Here is a 19,588-nt window from a genome sequence, read left to right on the forward strand (position 1 = left end):
ATTTATCAATGTTTCAGTCAGTTTGTATAGGACACAGTCCCATGTGTGCAAGCATGTGGAATACACATGTGTGATACCTGCACTTATGTGGGCCTAGTTCCAAATGACCTGATGGGAATATAACGGCAATTAAAAATTTGTACATAAATCTGACATATACAGATGATACCTAGGGGGAATATCTGTGGATTTATCATCAGGATTTTGTTTCACATAGGTAAAAGGGGGTGATTTGCAATGGCACTCCACTCCAGTACTCTTGCCTGGAGAATCCCATAGATGGAGGAGCCTGGAGGGCTGCAGTCCATGGGGTCGCTAAGAGTTGGACACGACTAAGCGACTTCACTTTCACTTTTCACTTTCATGCATTAGAGAAGGAAATGGCAACCCACTCCAGTGTTCTTGCCTGGAGAATCCCAGGAATGGTGGAGCCTGATGAGCTGCCATCTATGGAGTCTCAGAGAGTCGGATACGACTGAAGTGACTTAGCAGCAGCAGCAGCAACAATAAATTAGCTTATTTATGTGTCACTGTCAGTGACTCCCTTACAAGTCAAAATACCTAAATATTTCTGTCTGTGATAGGACATGCCATGAGGGCTGAGTAGATAATAGGAGTACTGGGTCTGAGTAGATAATAGCAATACTAAGCCACACTCTCTATGGGTAATATATAAAAGAAAATAATCGCATGGCTCCATATGCTAAGGAGCTAAAGAAAGCAATTACAACACCTCTTTAAAAATCTAGCTAGAAATAACAAGTACAACGTTGTGTTTACAGTTTCAAATTGATTCCATAATCTACTTTCAAGCCATTACCTGCCATTCCTTTTTTTTAAAAATTATTTATTTTAATTCCTTTTACAATAACAAATCCAAAGCTTTTACTTTACTGAAGTAAAGGGTTAAATTTTTTTCTGTCATATTGTTAAATAATATTGTACAATTACAAAATCGTTCAAAATATCACCACTATTAAATGACAATATTTGTTCTATAAGGAGGATGCTAGAACAACATCTGGGGAATAAGTAACCAAACCCCCCAAAATGATTTGTTTATACTTTCCTCCCTTCAGTGGAAATTTATATTCTGATTTTGTCTACTATGTGTAGTAACTATTCTGAGTGGGGAAAACACCTCAAAGAGGACATTCAGGTGGATCCTGACTCATAGCTGATGATCTGAGTAGTGAAGTGAAGTCGCTCAGTCGTGTCCGACTCTGAGACCCCATGGACTGTAGCCTACAGGCTCCTCCGTCCATGGGATTTTCCAGGCAAGAACACTGGAGTGGGCTGCCATTTCCTTCTCCAGGAGATCTTCCCAACCCAGGGATTGAAGTCGGGTCTCCCGCATTGTAGGCAGACGCTATACCATCAGCCACCAGGCAAGTCCGATGATCTGAATAAATAATCTCAATTAACTAAAGAGGTGTGGAGAAGCACTTCCTGGAGCTGCCTTGCACCGACAGGAATAGACAGGCGGGGCGCATCACCTTCACCTACACGCTGGGGTGGTGGCTACAGCGCAGGCCAGGCTGGGCTTCGGAGTGACGCCAAGAGTGCAGGAAACACAGCACACTGGCCGCGCCCCTGCCCTCCTCCGGGAGCCCCTGATTGGGTTCCCCAGCTTTCAGCCGGCTCCAGCCCGCTTCCCGCTGGGGTAGCGAGCCCAGCTGAGAGCTAGCTCCCCAGCCCCTGACTAAAATTTAAAACGAGTAAGTTTTGTTCCGGAGACCAATGACTTTAGTTCCCATGCCGGCGGAGTGCCGACCTGCGATTTGGGAGTTTAAGGAGCTGGTCCTGGTGAGTTTTGCTTTACGTTTTCTTTGAAATGAAGCTGGGCTTGAAAGTAAACTCATTGCGGAGCGGAGTGAGTCTCTCCCACCGGCCCATTGCATTCCTGAAAAGAACCGCTGTCGCAAAGCTGTATGCAGTAAAATTGAGTTTCCTTCTTTTGTCACGGAGGCCCCCTGAAGCTCGGAGCGGGGGTGCGTAAGCGGTGTGACAAGAGATCTTTTAAAGTCTAGCTTGCCCTTAGAACTCTCGCTCTGAAAAGGAAAATAAGGTGCTCAGAGAACTACAACTCAATCAGTCAAAACTTATCTCCCGTAGATGAGTAAACCGTTGCGTGTTCTGAACGAATGGATCACTTGTGCAACAAATTCTGCCTCCTAATGCAAAGTATATGGAGATCAGTTGTTTCATATGGAATTAATACGTGTGATCAATCGTACTCTTTTTAAACTGCTCCGTATCCACCGCATCCTAACTGGGGCCCAGGCCCCCTGTAGGTGGAAATGTAGTCTTCTCTTCCGGATCACTAAATGGGGAAAGTTCCAGCCCGCTCGGCGGGGATAATTCGCTACTCCTCATCTGGTTTGTTCTTTGTGACGGGAGACGGATTCCCTTGGTCCGCAGCAAGGGCTCCTGGCCGGCCCGGCCTCCGCCCCGCCCCTGCCCGGCCCGGCCGCCTCGCCGCGCCTCCGAGCCGGAGCGGCTCCCGGGCTGCGGGAAAGGAGTCTGTTCTGCTTCCTCTGGACCAGGCGAGGTCGCCAGGGCCGAGAGGGGAGGAGAGTCGCTCGCACGGCGGCTCCAGGACTTCAGGTTGGAATGAGCTCTGGGGCCCAGGAGGCGAGGCTGTAGCTGACACCGGGCTTGGCGTCGGCTCGCGGCCCTGGTCCGGAGCGCGAGGCCAGGCGTCGGGAAGCTGGGGCCGCCCTATCCGCCGCCGGGCAGGGCTGCCCGCTGCCCGAGAGTACGGCGGGGAAAGAGGCACGTTCCCTCCCCGGGGCGCCTTTGTTCATTCGGGCCTTCGGGCGGGCGTTTGGCGACCGCGACCCTGGGCCGAGCCGCCATCCAGAAGCAGCAGGTAGGCTGGGGGGCCCGGAGCTCCGGGGCGGGGGGAAGGGTGAAGTTCTCCGGAGCCGGTCCCCATTCCTACGAGCTCCAGCTAGGCGGCCGCCGCGCCGCGATGCCGAAACCGGCCGGAGCGCGGGAGCCGGGAGGGGAACGCCGCGCCCTGCGGGCCTCGGTTTCCGGCTGGGGGGCCCCCAACCTTGCGCCCACACCTAGGCTGCAGGGGTGAATTCGGGTAGAGATCCTGCGTCGTGTTAGAAGTTGGGAAACCGCCAGACAGGGGAAGCTTTCAGTGAGTTACTGGCTGGGGCAATACAGACAAGGAAGTAGGCAGGCGGGATAACTGGGAAACGAGACCTCTTTCTAAGCGGGGAGGTCCTGGCCACGCTTTCCTTTGACTTTGCCAAATTTTATTTTGCTTCCTGAAGTGACAGAATCATTTGTTTACTCAGATGCCTCTTACGTAGATCCAGAGTAGCAACTTTTCATCCGATTCTGACTACACACCCTATATTTTTCGTTCCCAGGGTCGATTTTCATAGGTTATGGGTCATGTTAAAGGGACACCAACGTTGTACCGCTCGGTGGCTGGTGGTGGCTTGGAGGTCGTATTTAGGGTAATTCTCCAATGAAAGCACATACATTAGAACTGGATTTGTTCCTCTGTGCCTTTATTTTGGGAAACTTTGCCTGGTCCCTATGGGGGCAGGGAGAAGGATGTGAGAAGCTGAAACTGACCCAGAAAAGGAAGGTTGAAGGTAGTTGCATTAAGTGGTGGTGCTGAAAAGATCCTGTCCTGAACTTTCTGAAAGGGGGACTGGTTAGAAGCACCTGAGGTTTTAACTTTCTCATAAGAAACTTACAGTAGATTTTACATCTTGTCCCTGTGCAGGGGTGGGGCTTCTTTTTGGTGTCAACTTTTTCTTTTAAAAACAATAAATTCAATATCTGAAATGTTTCCATTAAATACATAAATGATTCTCCACTCTTCCGCTTTCTCTCTCCCATCTCCTCTCCCACAGGGTCTCTCCATCGGTGTTTACTGAGCGCCTCTGAGGATGAAGGTGACTCAGTTTGACTAACCTCAGTTGCCAGGGGCTCACTGTGACACCTGAAGATGGGAATGAGTGCTATGACAGGGAGAGTTCAAGCTGCAGCTCAGAGAGGCTGTTTCTGAGGAATGAGAAATGAGGGATGGTTAGGAGGCATAGATGATACTGCACTAAATGTTCTGACCACACACACACACATAGGCACAAACACAAACCATCAGAAGGCGGAGAAGAATTTTCAAAGTAAAGTGCAGGCTTTAGCAAGGGAAAATGTCAACTTATATATTTCAATAAAATAGAGAGAGAATTTCCCTTTTATAAAAGACTGATTCAAGTGAGATTGTAAGAAAAGGAAATAACTTTCTAATTCTAAAATATAGAACAGCTTGAATAATAACTCATGGGTTTTGAAATGGGTCATCTTTTTAAATGGGTCACTTTGGCTAGAATCATTGCTCTCAGTGACTTTCAAATTGTTAGGGTAGAGTTCTTTCTGAGAACCAATTGCACTCTGATCTACATATCAGAACATGGGATGCCTAAAAAGAAACTAGGAGCAATTCAGAAGGAAACGTTCTCTTAAAGTAACAGAATGTATCCTTGTATATTTGGAACATTGTATATATTCAACAGAATAAATTTTAGCTTTGCATTTTATGGCACATTATACTTTTTTGGGGGAATACTTCCATAGCCATTATTTTATTTTCCATTATTGAAAATAAAATATTTTCCAATATTGAAATTTTCCAATATTGAAAATACTTCCATAGCCATTATTTTCTGTTATTGAATAATCTTGTGAGGAGAAATATACATTGAATCTATGTTCCAGAAATTGCGGAACAGCAAATTATTATAAGAGCTCAGCCATTAGATATAGAATTTCTACCAGCAAAGATTTAGCCCAAACAGTGTAAATCTAGAATTTTATTTTACAGTTTGCATATATAAAAGAGATAGAAGAATTCATATTTAAAGATAAGCAACTCAATCAGGTGAGATGTAAACTCTGAAAAAGCAAAAGTGATTTCTTTACGTTTAAATGCTAGAAATTCAGAGACACCAGTAACTTATTTTTAAGATTTATCTTCCATTGTGAAGATTATAACACTGGAAGCCAGTTTTTTGTTTTTTTTTTTTTAACAGAAAGGAATGTTCCTCTAAGTCTGCAGGCAATAAGCTCCTTAAATTCTAAGTTCAGGGTACTATTACACAGCTTAAGATTCCCTGAAATTTCATATTTTATCTCTTTTATTCCTTTTCTACAACTCTTTGGACAACTTTTTGATTGTGGTCTAAGAAAAATAAGTTAAAAAGTTGACTCAGGTTTCCTTCTTTATATTTTACAGGACCTTACAATCTTTTGGCTGTGTCATTTGGAGTGTATTCTTAAGTGCTTGTGGGAACCATATTGTTCTTTCCTGTCAAGGATAATGGAAGACCATGTTCAATTAGGAATGATACCTTTGTTTTCAGTCACAATAGTGTTTGAGATGTCTTAATGGCCATTAGCAATCAGATCAGAATTTTGAAAAACTCCTATCTAATAAAAGTTTTTGAGGAGAATATTGAGTACAGCTCATCACTTTGAAAGGAAAATAACCCCTAAAGAATATCAGCCATCTATTAACTAAACCATCATGGTAAAGATGTAAAAATTTCTAGAGAAAGGAAATTAACATATATCGAACACTTGACCTGGACCACATTTTGTCAGTAGATCATCTAAAATGATCCTCAGAAAACACTGTTGGTACAAGGTTTAAAGACAAGTCAAGCTCATGTGACTAGTAAATGGGAGCACTAGGATAGAAATTATTTTTGTTCACCTTCGCACTTAATTTTCCTATTCTCTTGCCCACCTGCCCCCCACCCCCGACCCCACCGCCAGATTCCAGGTTGCACTGGAACAATTTTTTACTCTGTTAGTGGATCTATACTGGACGCATCTCTGAAGCCCTCTCAGCATCCTGCCTGTGGCCTACCACACAGTATGTGATAAATTAATAACTTGTTGAATGACTTAAATGTAGGTATTACCTACTTTCAGGGCTGTACAGCATATTATCTAGGACAGGGCAGGTGTTTAAATGGCAATTTACTTATTATAATAAATGTTGATCAACTGAGCTGGAAATGTAATATATATGTGTATGTGTGTGTATCTTACGTTTTACACCATTATTTATTTTTTGTTTTCTGAACCCACAATCAAATATTGCATTCAGAACAGGAAATATGTTGCCACTGGATAACAGGCCAAAGTGTATAGCTTATATAGCAGGTTTATATCAGGTTATATTGTTACCATATTTTGAAATCAGTATTTTTCATATTATAATCTAACCTCAGCTGTGTATGACTCCTCTCCTTTCATATCATCCAATCCTTATTCATTGAATACTTGCTTAAAATATCCTCTCTAAGTCATGTACATTTTGCTCTCTTCTCCTTCCCTACTTACTTTTTTCTTTACTTCCTCCTGCCACTCTGAGGGCTTTCCAGATGGCCCTAGTGGTAAAGAACCCACCTGCCAATGCAGGAGATGTAAGAGATGTGGGTTTGATCCCTGGGTTGGGAAGATCCCCCTGGAAGAGGGCACGACAACCCACTCCAGTATTCTCGCCTGGAGAATCCTATGGGCAGAGGAGCCTGGCAGGCTGCGGTCCACAGGGTCGCACAAAGTCAGACATGACTGAAGCGACTTATTAGCACACATGTACCACTTTGAATCTCCTCCCTTAAATACTCCAATCTTCCATGTGCAGGAAAGACTTTTTGTAACCAAAGTGACTCAAACTGTCACTTTTGCCCATTGTCTGGTGCTACTGAGATCAAGGAAAGGAAGGAGGGAAACAAGATAGAAGGTTGGGAAAAGGATGTGTTACAGAGAAAATGAAAACAAGTTCTGGTGAAATGCAGGTGGTAGCAAAACATAAATGACTCCAAACTTCAGACAGGGAAGCAAATCTTTTCCCTTCTAGGGTTGGTTCTCTTGGTTCTGCCCCACCAGCTTCTCTGTCCTTCCATCATACTAGGAGTACAGCAAGAGCCGGTCAGGAATTCAGGGATAGGGCTGTAAAGGACCATCTGCTTTTGAGCTGCAACAGGGTCTGGAATTCATGGAGGTTACAGGGTTAACACCATGTCTTGGTGCCTCCATTTCTTCTTCTGAAAAATGGGGAGATAACTTCTCCCTTATAGGTTGTTGTGAGACTGAGAGAGTTACTGTCTATGTAAAGCCTTCTGAACAGATCCTGATGCACACTAAACATCCCATGTTAGCAACTGTTGCTACACTAGGCATAAGGAGAAGTTTGTTCCTTAAGTAGAAAAGAACAAAACTGACAAAAATCATATTTATAAGAACTGGCAACCCTGTCAACTCAACAAATATGCCTCAAGAATGAACACAGGCCAGGCTTAGAAAAGCAAGTGCGTGACCTCTCCGAGACTCTCTTTATATTTCAGCTCTTTTGTTTGTTTCAAATTCTGTACAATCAAACTGGTTATTGGGAAATGTTAGCAACATTTAATATAATGCCTCTAAAATATAATACTCTATAATGTCTCTGTCACCAGTTTCCTTAGTGCTTATCTTTACTTGGAACCTGTCTTTACTTGTTTGTTCATTTTGCATTTTCCTGTCTTTAGTTTTCCCACAACCAGCAAACAGAAATCGACAACCATGTTTAACTTATAAAGAAACATATAGCATAATTTATGTAAGTGGAGAGCAATTTACTAGATTCACACTATACATTTTATAACCAACTTTTCCCACTGTCTCAGATCCATGCTTGCAGAGCTGGAATTTAAAGCCTTCAGACTAACAGTGGATCAAGAATTAACTCTAAAATGTATTCTTTGTGGAGGAATAACAATTCCACATGACTTTTAATCTTGCCCAGAGCTTGAGCTTAAATTTCATAGCTAGTCACAGTCACATAAACACTTAAAGATAGCTGTTACATGGAATGTGTCCTTTTTTATAGCCTTATATTGAATACCCTTAAATTTGATTAAAGAATAAAATATAATTGAGAGAATATCTCATTTTTCCCACTTAAAATGTGAGTTGTACATTCACATTTCAGGTTGCCACCTTATTGAGCAAATAGAAAGAGAATTAGTGCTAAACAGTAACCAGTTGTGTTTCTTAGGACCAAATACTATTTTACTACAAAAAAAAAAAAATCTATGAAGATCAAATCATAGGCTTTCTGGTAAATTCAGGGCTTTTTATACCTGATTTCTTTAACATGGCAGTTTGGTTCCTGAGGATTATCCTACCTATGTTTAATAGGGAATAAATGATCAGAGCAAGACAGGGAAAAAAAAAATACTTGGAATGTAAAACAAACTGTAATATAAAGATGAGAAAGAAAATGTTATCTTTCTTTCCTTTGAGTTATGTCTCGAAAGGAACCAAAAGTTATGTCTCACATGGGACTTTAAGTCATGAAAACTTAAGCTTAAAAGTATCAAGTAGTGAGGTTTAAAAAAAAAAAAATCTGTGACTTGCTGGAGGAGCAACATTATAGTCATATTTTTATCACTTTTAAATTTTGTGCCCCAAATGAGTGCTTCCCTCACCTCTCCCTAGCCTGGCCCCTGACAGTGGCCAGTGTGCTTTATAGAGGGAACGGAGCGGGCTGCCCAGCCCGGGGAATTCCTGAAGAGGAAGCACACATGGGATGAGATGGTGACAAGTGTGTGATGTCTTTTACTTTTTCTATGAGGTAGGAAGGGAAGTTGTCAGCTAAGAGTGAGCACAACACTTCCTAGGAAGAGGGGGGACGATCCAGCATGGCTGGTGGAGAGCCTGGGAGAGGCAGCAGCTCTGTAACAAGTGGAGGCCAGTCACACTGCACTGAGCACTCTGCCCACAGCTGGATGTCGCCACGTGTGGTGGCGCTGTCTGCCTGCTGTGTTATGTTTCTCCAGCAGCCTGGCAGGCATTATAGGAAGATGGGAATGACCCAAGGTCTGGGGTTGCTGGGGTGGAAGGACAGGAGCCAAGGATAAGAGGGCAAAGGTGCCAGGTGACCCTGCATCTGAGACAGGGAGGTGGGTAGAAGAAAAGTCAGGAGATGGCTGGATGGGCCAGGGGTGTTAGGGGGCAGGTAGGGGGTGGGCAGAGGATTCCAGATGAATGCTTAGAGGTTGTGGTTGAAGAGGGAGTGGACTAGAATTTGAAATTGCAGAATAATGCAGTTCTAAGTGAAGCCACATAAATGACTTTTCCTGCCGGTAAGTTGTCTTCAGTGTGTGGGAGGGAGTGTGAACAAACATCTGCACCATAAAACAAGGGCTCCTTGGACTTCTGAGTGTCACATGTCTTCTAGGTAGGATGTAGAAATACAGTTTCTCCAAGATTGGATGTTGTTAATGTATTACAATGGTGGTCTAAAATAGTGGTTAAGAAATAAATAGATGTTTCTTAATTAGAATCAAAAACCAAATAGACATTTTTGAATTCAAACCCACTGGCTTTCTCTAGTTAACATTACTCTGGTTAGGTACAGTGCCGCTGCTTTTCCTGGAAGATGCCTTCCCCAATCCCCCACTGGCTCCCAGCACAGCTCTCACTGTTTGCTCCAGGTCTGTCTTCCCACTTGAGCTCCATTGACAGGCCTTGTCTGCCCTGCCTTCCGACTGTCTCTCTCGATCTTTGTTACCTCATCTTAACTTTCTGGTGAACCAGCCCTTTAAAATAGTTTCTCTTTTCTCTGACTCCTCCATTTTCTCCTTTCCCTGAGTTGACTATTCCTCCAGGCCTTTGCTCAGGTCTGCCTTGAGAGTTCACCCACGTTCATGGCCCGCATTGTCTTTATAACTCAGGGCGCCCACTGGACTTCAGTGCTGTCTGCTTCCAGGCTCAGATTACCTTCTGGACTTACCTACTTGCTGTCTCTCTTAACATCTCCATCAACACAGCTTAAAAGCAAATGTGTTGCCCCCTCATTCCTGACTCCCTCCTTTGTCAGTAATGCTTAGACCTAGGTTTTTCTCCTCTCCTTTACTCCCTGCCCCAGGCCACTCATCACATGCCACTGAGGCTTTTTTTTAAAAAAATTATTTATTTTAATTGGAGGCTAATTACTTGACCATATTGTGGTTTCTGCCATACATTGACATAAATCAGCCATGGGTGTACATGTGTTCCCCATCCTGAACCCCCTTCCCACTTCCCTCCCCATCCCATCCCTCTGGGTCATCCCAGTGCACCAGCCCTGAGCAGCCTGTCTCATACATCAAACCTGGACTGGTGATCTGTTTCACATATGATAATATACATGTTTCAGTGCTATTCTCTCAGATCATTCCACCCTCACCTTCTCCCACAGAGTCGAGAAGGTCGTCTTTACCCTTTCCTTCCGTCCCTACCTCCACCATCCTAGACTAGACCCTTTTCATCTCATCTCGCTTCAGTATGTGTGTGCTCTGCTGCTCAGTCATGTCCAACTCTTTTGTGACCCCATTCACTGGAGCCCACCAGGCTCCTCTGTCCATGGGATTCTCCGGGCAAGAATACTGGACTGGGTGGCCATTCTCTTCTCCAGGGGATCTTCCCCACCCAGGGATTGAACCCCAGTCTCCTGCATTTCAGGTGGATTCTTTACAGGCTGAGCCACCAGGGAAGCCTGCCTGCTTCAGTACAAGGTCCTGATATTATCCAGGGTCTGATCTCTAGGAATCCTGCATCCTTCGTACCACTGCCAGATTTCTGCATAAAGCTTAATAAATATTGACAAGGGAGTTATCACTAAAAACAAAAAGGACTTGCTGCCCTGGGCACTGCCTTCTCTGCTTTATTTTCAAGGTTCTCCATAAGTACACCCCAACCTCCCTGCTTTCAAATATCAATACAGGTCTGTTTCTCAAATATTTGCCATATTGTATTTCTTCCCTTTGTTGCCCGAAACTGCTTCCTTGTCCTTCTGCAACCACCTAAATCCTGGTCATCCTAGGCCCTTGTGATCTAGCTGTCACTGATTTCTCCTCCCGGGGACACTCCTGTTGTGCCTAGAGCAGGTATGACCCAGATTGGTGCTGACATACAGAGTGAACCCTACTGTGACATGCCTGTTGTTGTCCAGGGGAAATGTGTTTCCACATGCATGCTGTGAGTCTTGTCTCAACTAGATTGTTGGTGCTTTCAGAGCAGAGACCAGAAAATATTACCTCATGACTGCCACCATGCCCGGTGTATTTCTATAGCAAACACACACACACACACACACACAGTTGTAGGATTAACTGAAACATTGGACACTGAAATTAACTGAAACAACATTGAGGTTGTTTAACTTGAAATTAAAATGCCAACCTCATCATCTTAACTAAAACTTCAAAATTTGTAGCAGGTTCTGCATAATACTTTAGGATTACAAAAGTAAACTCAACAGAGAAATGAGTTGACAGCAGGAATGAAGTAGAAAAAAGTCAGGGTTCATTTTGGGAAACCTGTAGCCTCTAGATGCATTAATTGTTTTGTTTTCTGTTTATAATCAGAGAAGTTTGAAGAGCTCTCTTGTGAAGAAATATTCTTGAGTGGTTGAGCGGCACAGCTCCCAGACTGAAAAGTATTTGGGGTGAGGTCTGCCACATTCTTTTCTGATATTCCTATTCAACTTCTTATCCACTCAAATTTCTTACTCTTCTGACTACTTCTTTTAGGAAAGAGAAAACTGAGGATATCTTTACCTTCCTCTTAATCCAGACAGAAGCAAACCCCAGTTATATTCCAAATATTTGCATATTTTCCCCTAAGCAGCTCTTTGTCCTGTTCTCTCATAGAGCCTTCCCTGTTTCCTATTTTCAGCAGGCTCTGAAGTCATCTGTAATTTTTGTATTCCCTCAGTAACAATACTTTGATCTTTGCTCCCAGTTTACAGATTGAGTCACTAAAGCAGAGTGCAGTGAGGGGTGCCTGAGGTTATATAATAAACCTGGCCCCAAACCGGGTGGCCCTGGTTGATTGGTCACCCAGCTGCACTGCGGGCACAAAGGAAGCTGCACCCACAGCATTCTGTTGTGGATGGTTGCTGAGCTCACATTCATTACTGGGATCGCTTTGTTTCCTGTTAGGTCCAGCATTTTCCTTCTCTAGGTCAGGCAGGCCTGTGGGCTTCACTGTAGCCCCCAGCCTAGCGCTGTGAATACAGAAGCTAGAAGATGTGCCTTAGAGAAGCTTTATGACAGTGTGAACCCAGAAGGGTGAGCCTTGATTGCCTGTGAATGGTCTCCATGAGCAACACCAGGGTTGGGAAAACGTTGTTTAGTTTTAACAAGTGAATTTAGATCATGGAGGTGCTTTTGCTTTTGGTTGGAAAAAGCCGTCCTAATAACTAAGTTCACTTTGGAGGAGTGGGGGTGTTCTTTTGTTATTAGAGAAGCCGGGTTCTATGAATTCCCAGATCTTCCCCTCATCACATCAACACTCCTATCATCACATCAGGGAGATTTGGTTGTGACTGATGTAAACAGTGGCTCCAAAGTTCAAGCAGCTGTGGGTGGAGAAACTGTGTCTTAGAACTTCACACACTGTGCTGAGCCTAAAGAAGTAGTGTGGGTTGCTGGCTTCATGACTAGTTCTTTGTCATTTTTCAGAAAACAGTTGTGACTCTTAGAGGCCAATTGGGAACAGTTGAAGGAGTATAGGGAAATGAGGGAAATATATGTGTAGTGGGGTGGAAGGGGACAAAACAAATGTTATGGGCTGGCTGTTTGGTGATAGATAGTGATAGAGTGTTGTGCTATAGTTGTTCTCATCCAGATGAGCAATAGACCCATTCATGGGAGAGAGACAAGGGCCTCTATGAGTCCAGGGTGCAAGTGGGTGCTGGCAGAGTTGGGCAGGTGGGCTGATTGTCTAGCAAGAAGCTCTGGCTTGTAGACAACTGTGAATAGGTGCAAAGCAAAGCTGTCCTTGGAACAGAGTGAGTGAAGCTGCTCAGAAATGGGAAGCTAGTTTTGCCTGTGGTTCCGAAGGTTACCCTTCTTTTTGTTTCCTTCCTGAGATCTCTTGGAATAGAAACAGCAAATTAGTTTCAATTGAGATTTTTCATAGAATTCTTAAACACTTAAGCTGTGTTAAAATCTGCCTTTCTCTGTTACTTTGCATGAAGCCTCCAGTTCCTTCTGTGTGTATTGTGGAAGGGGCAGAAGGCTAGGGCTTCAGAGGTGGGGCTTATCTAAGAGAGCACAGTTAAGACTGAGAGGAAGTGCCCCTCCCCCACTCCACCTGCCCAATGAAAGCAATTTTGCAAAGTGTAAGCAGATGCCACCATCAGAAACAGATGTTTCTTACTGTCTCTCACCCTTGTTATAGTTCAGTAACTGAGTCATATCTGACTCTTTGCAACCCCATGCACTGCAGCCCGCTAGGCTTCCCTTGTCCTTCACTATCTCCCGGAGTATGCTCAAACTCATGTCCATTGAATTGGTGATGCCATTCAACCATCTTGTCCTCTGTTGTCCCCTTCTGCTCCTACCTTCAATGTTTCCCAGCATCAGTCTTTTCCAATGAGTCGGCTTTTCGCATCAGGGGGATTTTTGAAGCTTCAGCTTCAGTCCGTCAGTATCAGTATTGGAGTTTCAGCATCAGTCCTTCCAATGAATATTCAGGGTTGATTTCCTTTAGGATTGACTGTTTTGATCTCCTTTCAGTCCAAGGGATGCCCAAAAGTCTTCTTTCATCCTACCCTAGAGCATTCATTCAGTCCGCCATGACCACCCAAACCAAGGGGCAAATTACCAATACTGATCTAGCCCTTATGGCAGTATTCCTCACTTTTTTGCATTTTACTTTGCAACAGAAATGCATTTTACTTTACAACCCTGAAGGTATTTATACACAAAACTTAAAGTTTCAGAAAATGATACCTAACTACTTTCAATGCACTCTGCCATTCTCTATTATGCTTTTCCTTTTTCTTTCTTTTTTTTAAAAAAAAAAGCTTTTGTGGATTCCTAAGTGGTGCTAGCAATTTAAAAATCTATACCCTTAGGCATAAAAGTTTACCTGTGCTGATCTCTGAATTATCACTAAGGCTCGGTTCTGATCTCCTGTCCTCCTTGGGCTTTTTGCAAGCCTAGCTTGTGCAGTTATCACCCTAGTGTGGAGTTACCTTGGGCAATGGGAAATACAGCTGTGTGTGAAAGGCCCCACCACCCAGGTTAGGCCGGTACTGCCTGGTGCGCTCAGTGTGTGCAGTTATTTTTGAACATGTTAAATTCGAGGTGCCTGTGGAGTTTCCAAATGGAAAAGAACAGAAACAAGATGACTGTACAGAAACGCCACTTTGGTTAGAGAGTTGGGACTATGCTTTTGAGAAGCATATCTCAACTTCTTGATTATGAATCTTGGTTTGAAAAAAAAAATTACTCCTATTTCTGCCTTGTCTGGGGCAAGCTTTAATGTATTTTTATTATTATGAACTTTCGTTTCATTGAGTATTGTTCCTTGAACTATATAGCTGCTTTCATTGTGACTATATTCCAAGTCAATATATTCATGGACATACCCATTTAAGAAACTTGAACTTTAGGTATGTAAGATGACAGACATTTTGGAAGTTTTCTTCCTAGGCTTGAGAAGAGAAAAGGGTCTTTGTATTCTGAATGAGAAGAAGGTAGAGAGTGGTTCTTTCCCTTTCCTTGGATTCCCTTGAAAAAATAAACAGCTGTATGTGTCTACTCAACACCAGCTGCTCCATCACATTTTATCCAGATCAGTCAGGTTACATATTGTTTTTAAGGAATTAAGAGTAGTTTGTTTCTTTCTGGTAACTCAGTAATCCATTCACTTGTAATTTTTTTCTCTTCCTGACTCTAATAGGTTGCACTTAACTTGCACAAAAAGGACTACACAGAATAGCTGCATAAGGCCAATCCTTGAACTTAATGAAGGATGTCAGAGTGGGAGCATTCTGATGTGCCAGCGTCATTCTGCAGTGTGTTCCATTCTTTTGCGGTCTCCGAAAAAAATGGTATTAAAAGAAAATATTTTATGAAATAAGGAGCTCCTTTTACATTTTTAATGACCAACATGGACATCTGTTCTACAGAATACACAGTCCTATGGTTTTGAAGAAGCAAGCACTCGTTTAAAACTGACCCTAAATAAAAACAGACCTGGATGGACGTCAGAATGTTTGTTAGTGGCAGGAGAGTAAAAAAATGGCAGTTTATTCAGTTATTTGCCACTTGTTTTGTACTAAGCCTGATGTTCTGGATATCGATCGATAATCACATCGTGAGCCATATGAAGTCCTACTCTTACAGATACCTCATAAATAGCTACAATTTTGTGAATGACAGCCTGTCTCTTAAGCGCAGCGAGGAGGGGGTTCCTCGTTACCAGTACTTGATTAACCATGAGGATAAGTGTCAAGCGCAAGATGTCCTGCTCTTACTGTTTGTAAAGACTGCACCTGAAAATTACAATCGCCGTTCTGCCATTAGGAAAACATGGGGCAATGAGAAGTATGTTTGCTCTCAACTTAATGCCAACATCAAAACTCTGTTTGTCTTAGGAACACCTTCTGACCCACTGACAAGAGAAAGACTTCAGAGAAGGCTGGTTTGGGAAGATCAGATGTACAGTGATATAATTCAGCAAGACTTTGCTGATTCTTTCTATAATCTTACTCTTAAATTTCTTCTCCAGTTCAGTTGGGCAAATCGCTTTTGTCCACATGCCAAATTCCTCATGACTGCTGATGACGACATATTTATTCACATGCCCAATCTTATTGAATACCTTCAAAGTTTAGAACAAATTGGTGTTCAAGACTTTTGGATTGGTCGTGTTCACCGTGGTGCTCCTCCCGTTAGAGACAAACGCAGCAAATACTATGTTTCTTATGAAATGTACCAGTGGCCGGCTTACCCTGACTATACCGCTGGAGCCGCCTACGTGATCTCTGGTGATGTGGCTGCCAAAGTCTATGAGGCATCACAGACACTTAACTCTAGCCTTTACATAGACGATGTGTTCATGGGCCTCTGTGCCAACAAAATAGGGATAGTACCACAATACCATGTGTTTTTTTCTGGGGAAGGTAAAACCCCTTACCATCCTTGCATCTATGAAAAAATGATGACATCTCATGGGCATGTAGAAGACCTTCAGGACCTCTGGATGGATGCCACAGACCCAAAAGTAAAAACAATTTCAAAAGGTTTCTTTGGTCAGATGTACTGCAGAATAATCAAGATAGTCCTCCTTTGCAAACTGACCTATGTGGATACATATCCCTGTAGGGCTGCCTTTGCCTAATAGTACTTGAATGTTGTATTTTATCACTGTCACTGAGCCAAACCTGGATAAAGAAACTTTTGAATGTTTGTCTATACCATAAGTGAAATGAATATGAAGAACAAAGGAATATTTTGAAAGCCCAGTCTATCAGAATGTTTCTTTGATTCTAGAAGCCCTTCAATATAACTTACCTACTTCATTGCCTAAATTCATTTCCAGGAATTTAGATTTAGACAAGGTTCATATGAAAACAAAACTAAAGGGAATTTCAAGTTCTCAGTACCATGTGTATATTGGAGGAGTAGAAAAGTTATTAAGGTGCCTAGGTGTTAGGATAACTGCTTTTGGAAAATACCAAGTAAATGTATAGCACAACATTTCAAAGAAATGGATATGTTGCTGAACCAGGTACTTATTAAAGAGCACTTGAGGGAGCTGGTGCGGGCAAGGGAGGACTGGCATGGAAGGAAGTACATGAACCTGGTCAAAGAAAGTTTCTTCTTCTTCAGAGGAGACTTAGGAGAAGAGACACAATTTCTTTATAAATCACCAAATCATTTACTGTCACATTCATGTAGCTGTTTTACCTGGACAGTATTGGAGTCATTTTAACTATATTTATATATTTTTTCAAAGTTTAATGTGAAATTTGAGAAGTCATTAGCTCTATCCTAACTAGTACTTTATTATGTTTTTTTATTATTATTATTAGACAATGACACAAAACATGGACGTGTCTTACTCAGAGGGTCCTTTGCTAGAGATAAATCATTGTTAATTCAGATAGGTTGATTTTATCAATAATTTAATGAAATTTCAACTGGTTTTAAAATATTCAGTATCAGTCTGTTTTTAAGGCAGCTATTTGAATGTAGTTTATATAAAGGAATATAATAATGGAGAAGAATTCAAAAAGAAAGATAGAACATTATGAGACTCTTTTCTCCATAATTTATAAGATAAAAGTTTTAATGTCTAAATTGTATTAATTACTAAAATCAGCCCACCCCTCTCCAACAGGGTCTCATAAACCAGTTGGTTTTGAGTTTAGCTTTTAAAACTGAGAGTATTAAACATCAAAACTATAGTAGCTAAAAAAATGTATTCTTTCATCAAAATGACTATCAGAGGTGATATTCAACTTCTAAATATTTCAGAATGAAAGTGATAGAAAAGTCACCTGAATGAAGTTTAAAACATTTGTAAAGCTGTATGTTCCTTGTAATAAAAGAGATGTGGCTGAGATCCAATAGCGGAAGTTAGATTTATTTTACATGGCAGGATGAAAATGTGGCTATGATACAAACAACCTCTCCTCACTACAGGAAGAACTAGGTGAGGTCTGTTGTTAGGGGGATTATATGAAAGGCAAAATAATGACTTCAGCAAAAGCAGTTAAACTGATTATAAACCCTTTGTCTGCAAAGGTGAGTGTTAGGGAAAACTAAGATGTATCACTTGAAATGATGACGTCTGAAACACACAAAAAAACTAAAAAAGAATTCTCAGTATACATAACTGGATGATGATGATATATAAATATATATATATATATATATATACACACACACACACACATATATATATATATATAATTTGTTGCAGGTAGCTTTTCATTGTTTACAGAAACTTTTTGTTAATTTTTTCTAGTTTGAAAATCAAAGCTTGTTTACATTGATTGTTCAGATAATTTAGCATTTTTAACTCATGTCAAAACTGGTGTCAAACATTCTGGTTTGTAGTTACTTTCAGAGTAGATTCAGGGTTTTTAGATCATTACAATTTAAATTTTCTGACCAATTTTAAAAACTGTAGAGAACAAAAGTGCATTTTGGCAAAGCAGGTTTTAATTAACTTTTATTAGTTGATCTTTTAATATCATTTGTCCTTTGGTCATATATATGCCCTGTGTATCTATACTTGTAACTGTTTAAATTTGCTATTGGTTGAGAACATCCATGTCTCTGCCCATCAAAATGATCTTGTTTACATCAATACTTTTGTGAAACAGTTATTTATTTGTGAAAGAGCTCCCTTCAGTTCTGTTCATCTTTTATTTTTCCTTAACACAGAATGAAACATTTAAATTTAGAGGAAATATGAAGGCACTTCCTTTTTTTAATAAGGAAATTGCTAGATACTTCCTTCATCAGACTTAAAGTACTGAGAAGAATAATTGTAAATAAAGGATTCCAACCTTTTAAAAAGGAAGGAAAAAAAAACTTTTTGGTGCTCCAGTGCAAGGCTATCTTTTAAAAGTCATCAATAAAGGGAAAATAAACTTTCAGCCTGGATGGTCAGTTGATGGTTATATACAGTATTATTGCTAAAAACTTTTTACCTGTTGGTTGGCTTGCATCTATTTTCCATATTATTAATTTTATACCAAAATGTTATTTATATTATTTGAATTTTGCTCTTATATGGCAAAATAATTAGAGGGTTTTTAAAAATAAATCTATGATTTCCAATAAACAACTTGAAAATTGTCAACAGATGTGTATTTTCACAAAGGCTTTTAAACTCCTGGGTGAACACTATTTGTTTATGTCATCAACTGGTTCTGTTTAATGTCAGAGAGGCCTGTAATACGTGTTCTTAATCCTATTTCCTGTTCAGACTTGCTGCTGTGCCCAGGATAGAGGATTGCTGTGTTCTCTGCATTGTGGAGCCATCTAAAGTGCTTCTTTTGTTTGTTGAAAGGTTTCTTCTGGAATGTCTAAGTACAGGAAGTCTTCTCTCCTAATAGACTGTTCAGGAAAAAATGAAATAAGAACTATAGCCGTAGTGCCTTAAGACACCATTTTCCTTTTATTTGTTATCATTAACTAGCCAAACGTTGATTCAAATTTAGCCCTAGTCTCTTAACATTAGGAATGTTCTTAGGCCTGCTCTGCAGCGTTTGGTATTTCAGTAGATTTGTACATAGTATCTGATCATCTGCTTTGCACCTGATTCTTTCTTGATTCTTTGTCATACTAGATGGTGTGATTCAATATATATTTTTAAAACTCAGAAGCATCTGAATTATTTGGTTGCAGTAGAACTTTTTACTTGTGAGGCATGGCTGGGGTGTTTGTAGTTGGGACTAAAATGATAATTATGAGGAAGAGTTGAGTTGACCTGTATTTGGGACTTTAATTGAATACCACAGCTATAATGAGAATCAGAACAGAGAACTAGTGATATACAGGGTTATTCGTTCTTCTGTAATAACGAGAGAAATGTTAGATGTCTCCGTAATTATGTTTATCCTGCAGTGGGACTAGCCTCAGCTTTCATTATGATGTTACTCTGCTCCAGAACTCAAAGGCTCCTTACTGCCTCCAGCATCCAATCCAATCTCTTCTACCTTGTTTTCAAGGTTTTATCTAATCTTCTCTTCCTCCTTCACTCCTTGTAG

The 19,588-nt window shown here is 41.4% G+C and overlaps 2 protein-coding genes across 4 annotated transcripts in view; one reads left to right on the forward strand and one right to left on the reverse strand.

Annotated features, from left to right (window-relative positions):
• Positions 1–19,588, reverse strand: part of MCF2L2 (MCF.2 cell line derived transforming sequence-like 2) — a 274,628-nt gene that overhangs the window by 87,424 nt on the left and 167,616 nt on the right. The gene's annotated exons all lie outside the window — the stretch shown is intronic.
• B3GNT5 (UDP-GlcNAc:betaGal beta-1,3-N-acetylglucosaminyltransferase 5) lies at positions 1,572–18,678 on the forward strand. 3 transcript variants are annotated; one of them, XM_040251713.1, is made up of 2 exons: positions 1,572–1,806; positions 14,761–18,678. In XM_040251713.1, the coding sequence occupies exon 2, from the start codon at positions 15,061–15,063 to the stop codon at positions 16,201–16,203; it is 1,143 nt and encodes a 380-aa protein (XP_040107647.1). In that variant the 5' UTR covers positions 1,572–1,806; positions 14,761–15,060; the 3' UTR covers positions 16,204–18,678. The 3 variants fall into 3 exon arrangements, with proteins under 3 accessions (XP_040107647.1, XP_040107667.1, XP_040107657.1); XM_040251733.1 differs by lacking the exon at positions 1,572–1,806 and adding an exon at positions 2,498–2,607; XM_040251723.1 differs by lacking the exon at positions 1,572–1,806 and adding an exon at positions 2,617–2,872.

The sequence above is a fragment of the Oryx dammah genome, unplaced genomic scaffold (genome assembly GCF_014754425.2).
Source record: "Oryx dammah isolate SB20612 unplaced genomic scaffold, SCBI_Odam_1.1 HiC_scaffold_2, whole genome shotgun sequence".
NCBI classification, from domain to species: domain Eukaryota; kingdom Metazoa; phylum Chordata; class Mammalia; order Artiodactyla; family Bovidae; genus Oryx; species Oryx dammah.

Coding starts and splice junctions, on each gene's coding strand:
- B3GNT5 (XM_040251713.1), top strand. CDS start 15,061: ATGGACGTCAGAATGTTTGTTAGTGGCAGGAGAGTAAAAAAATGGCAG.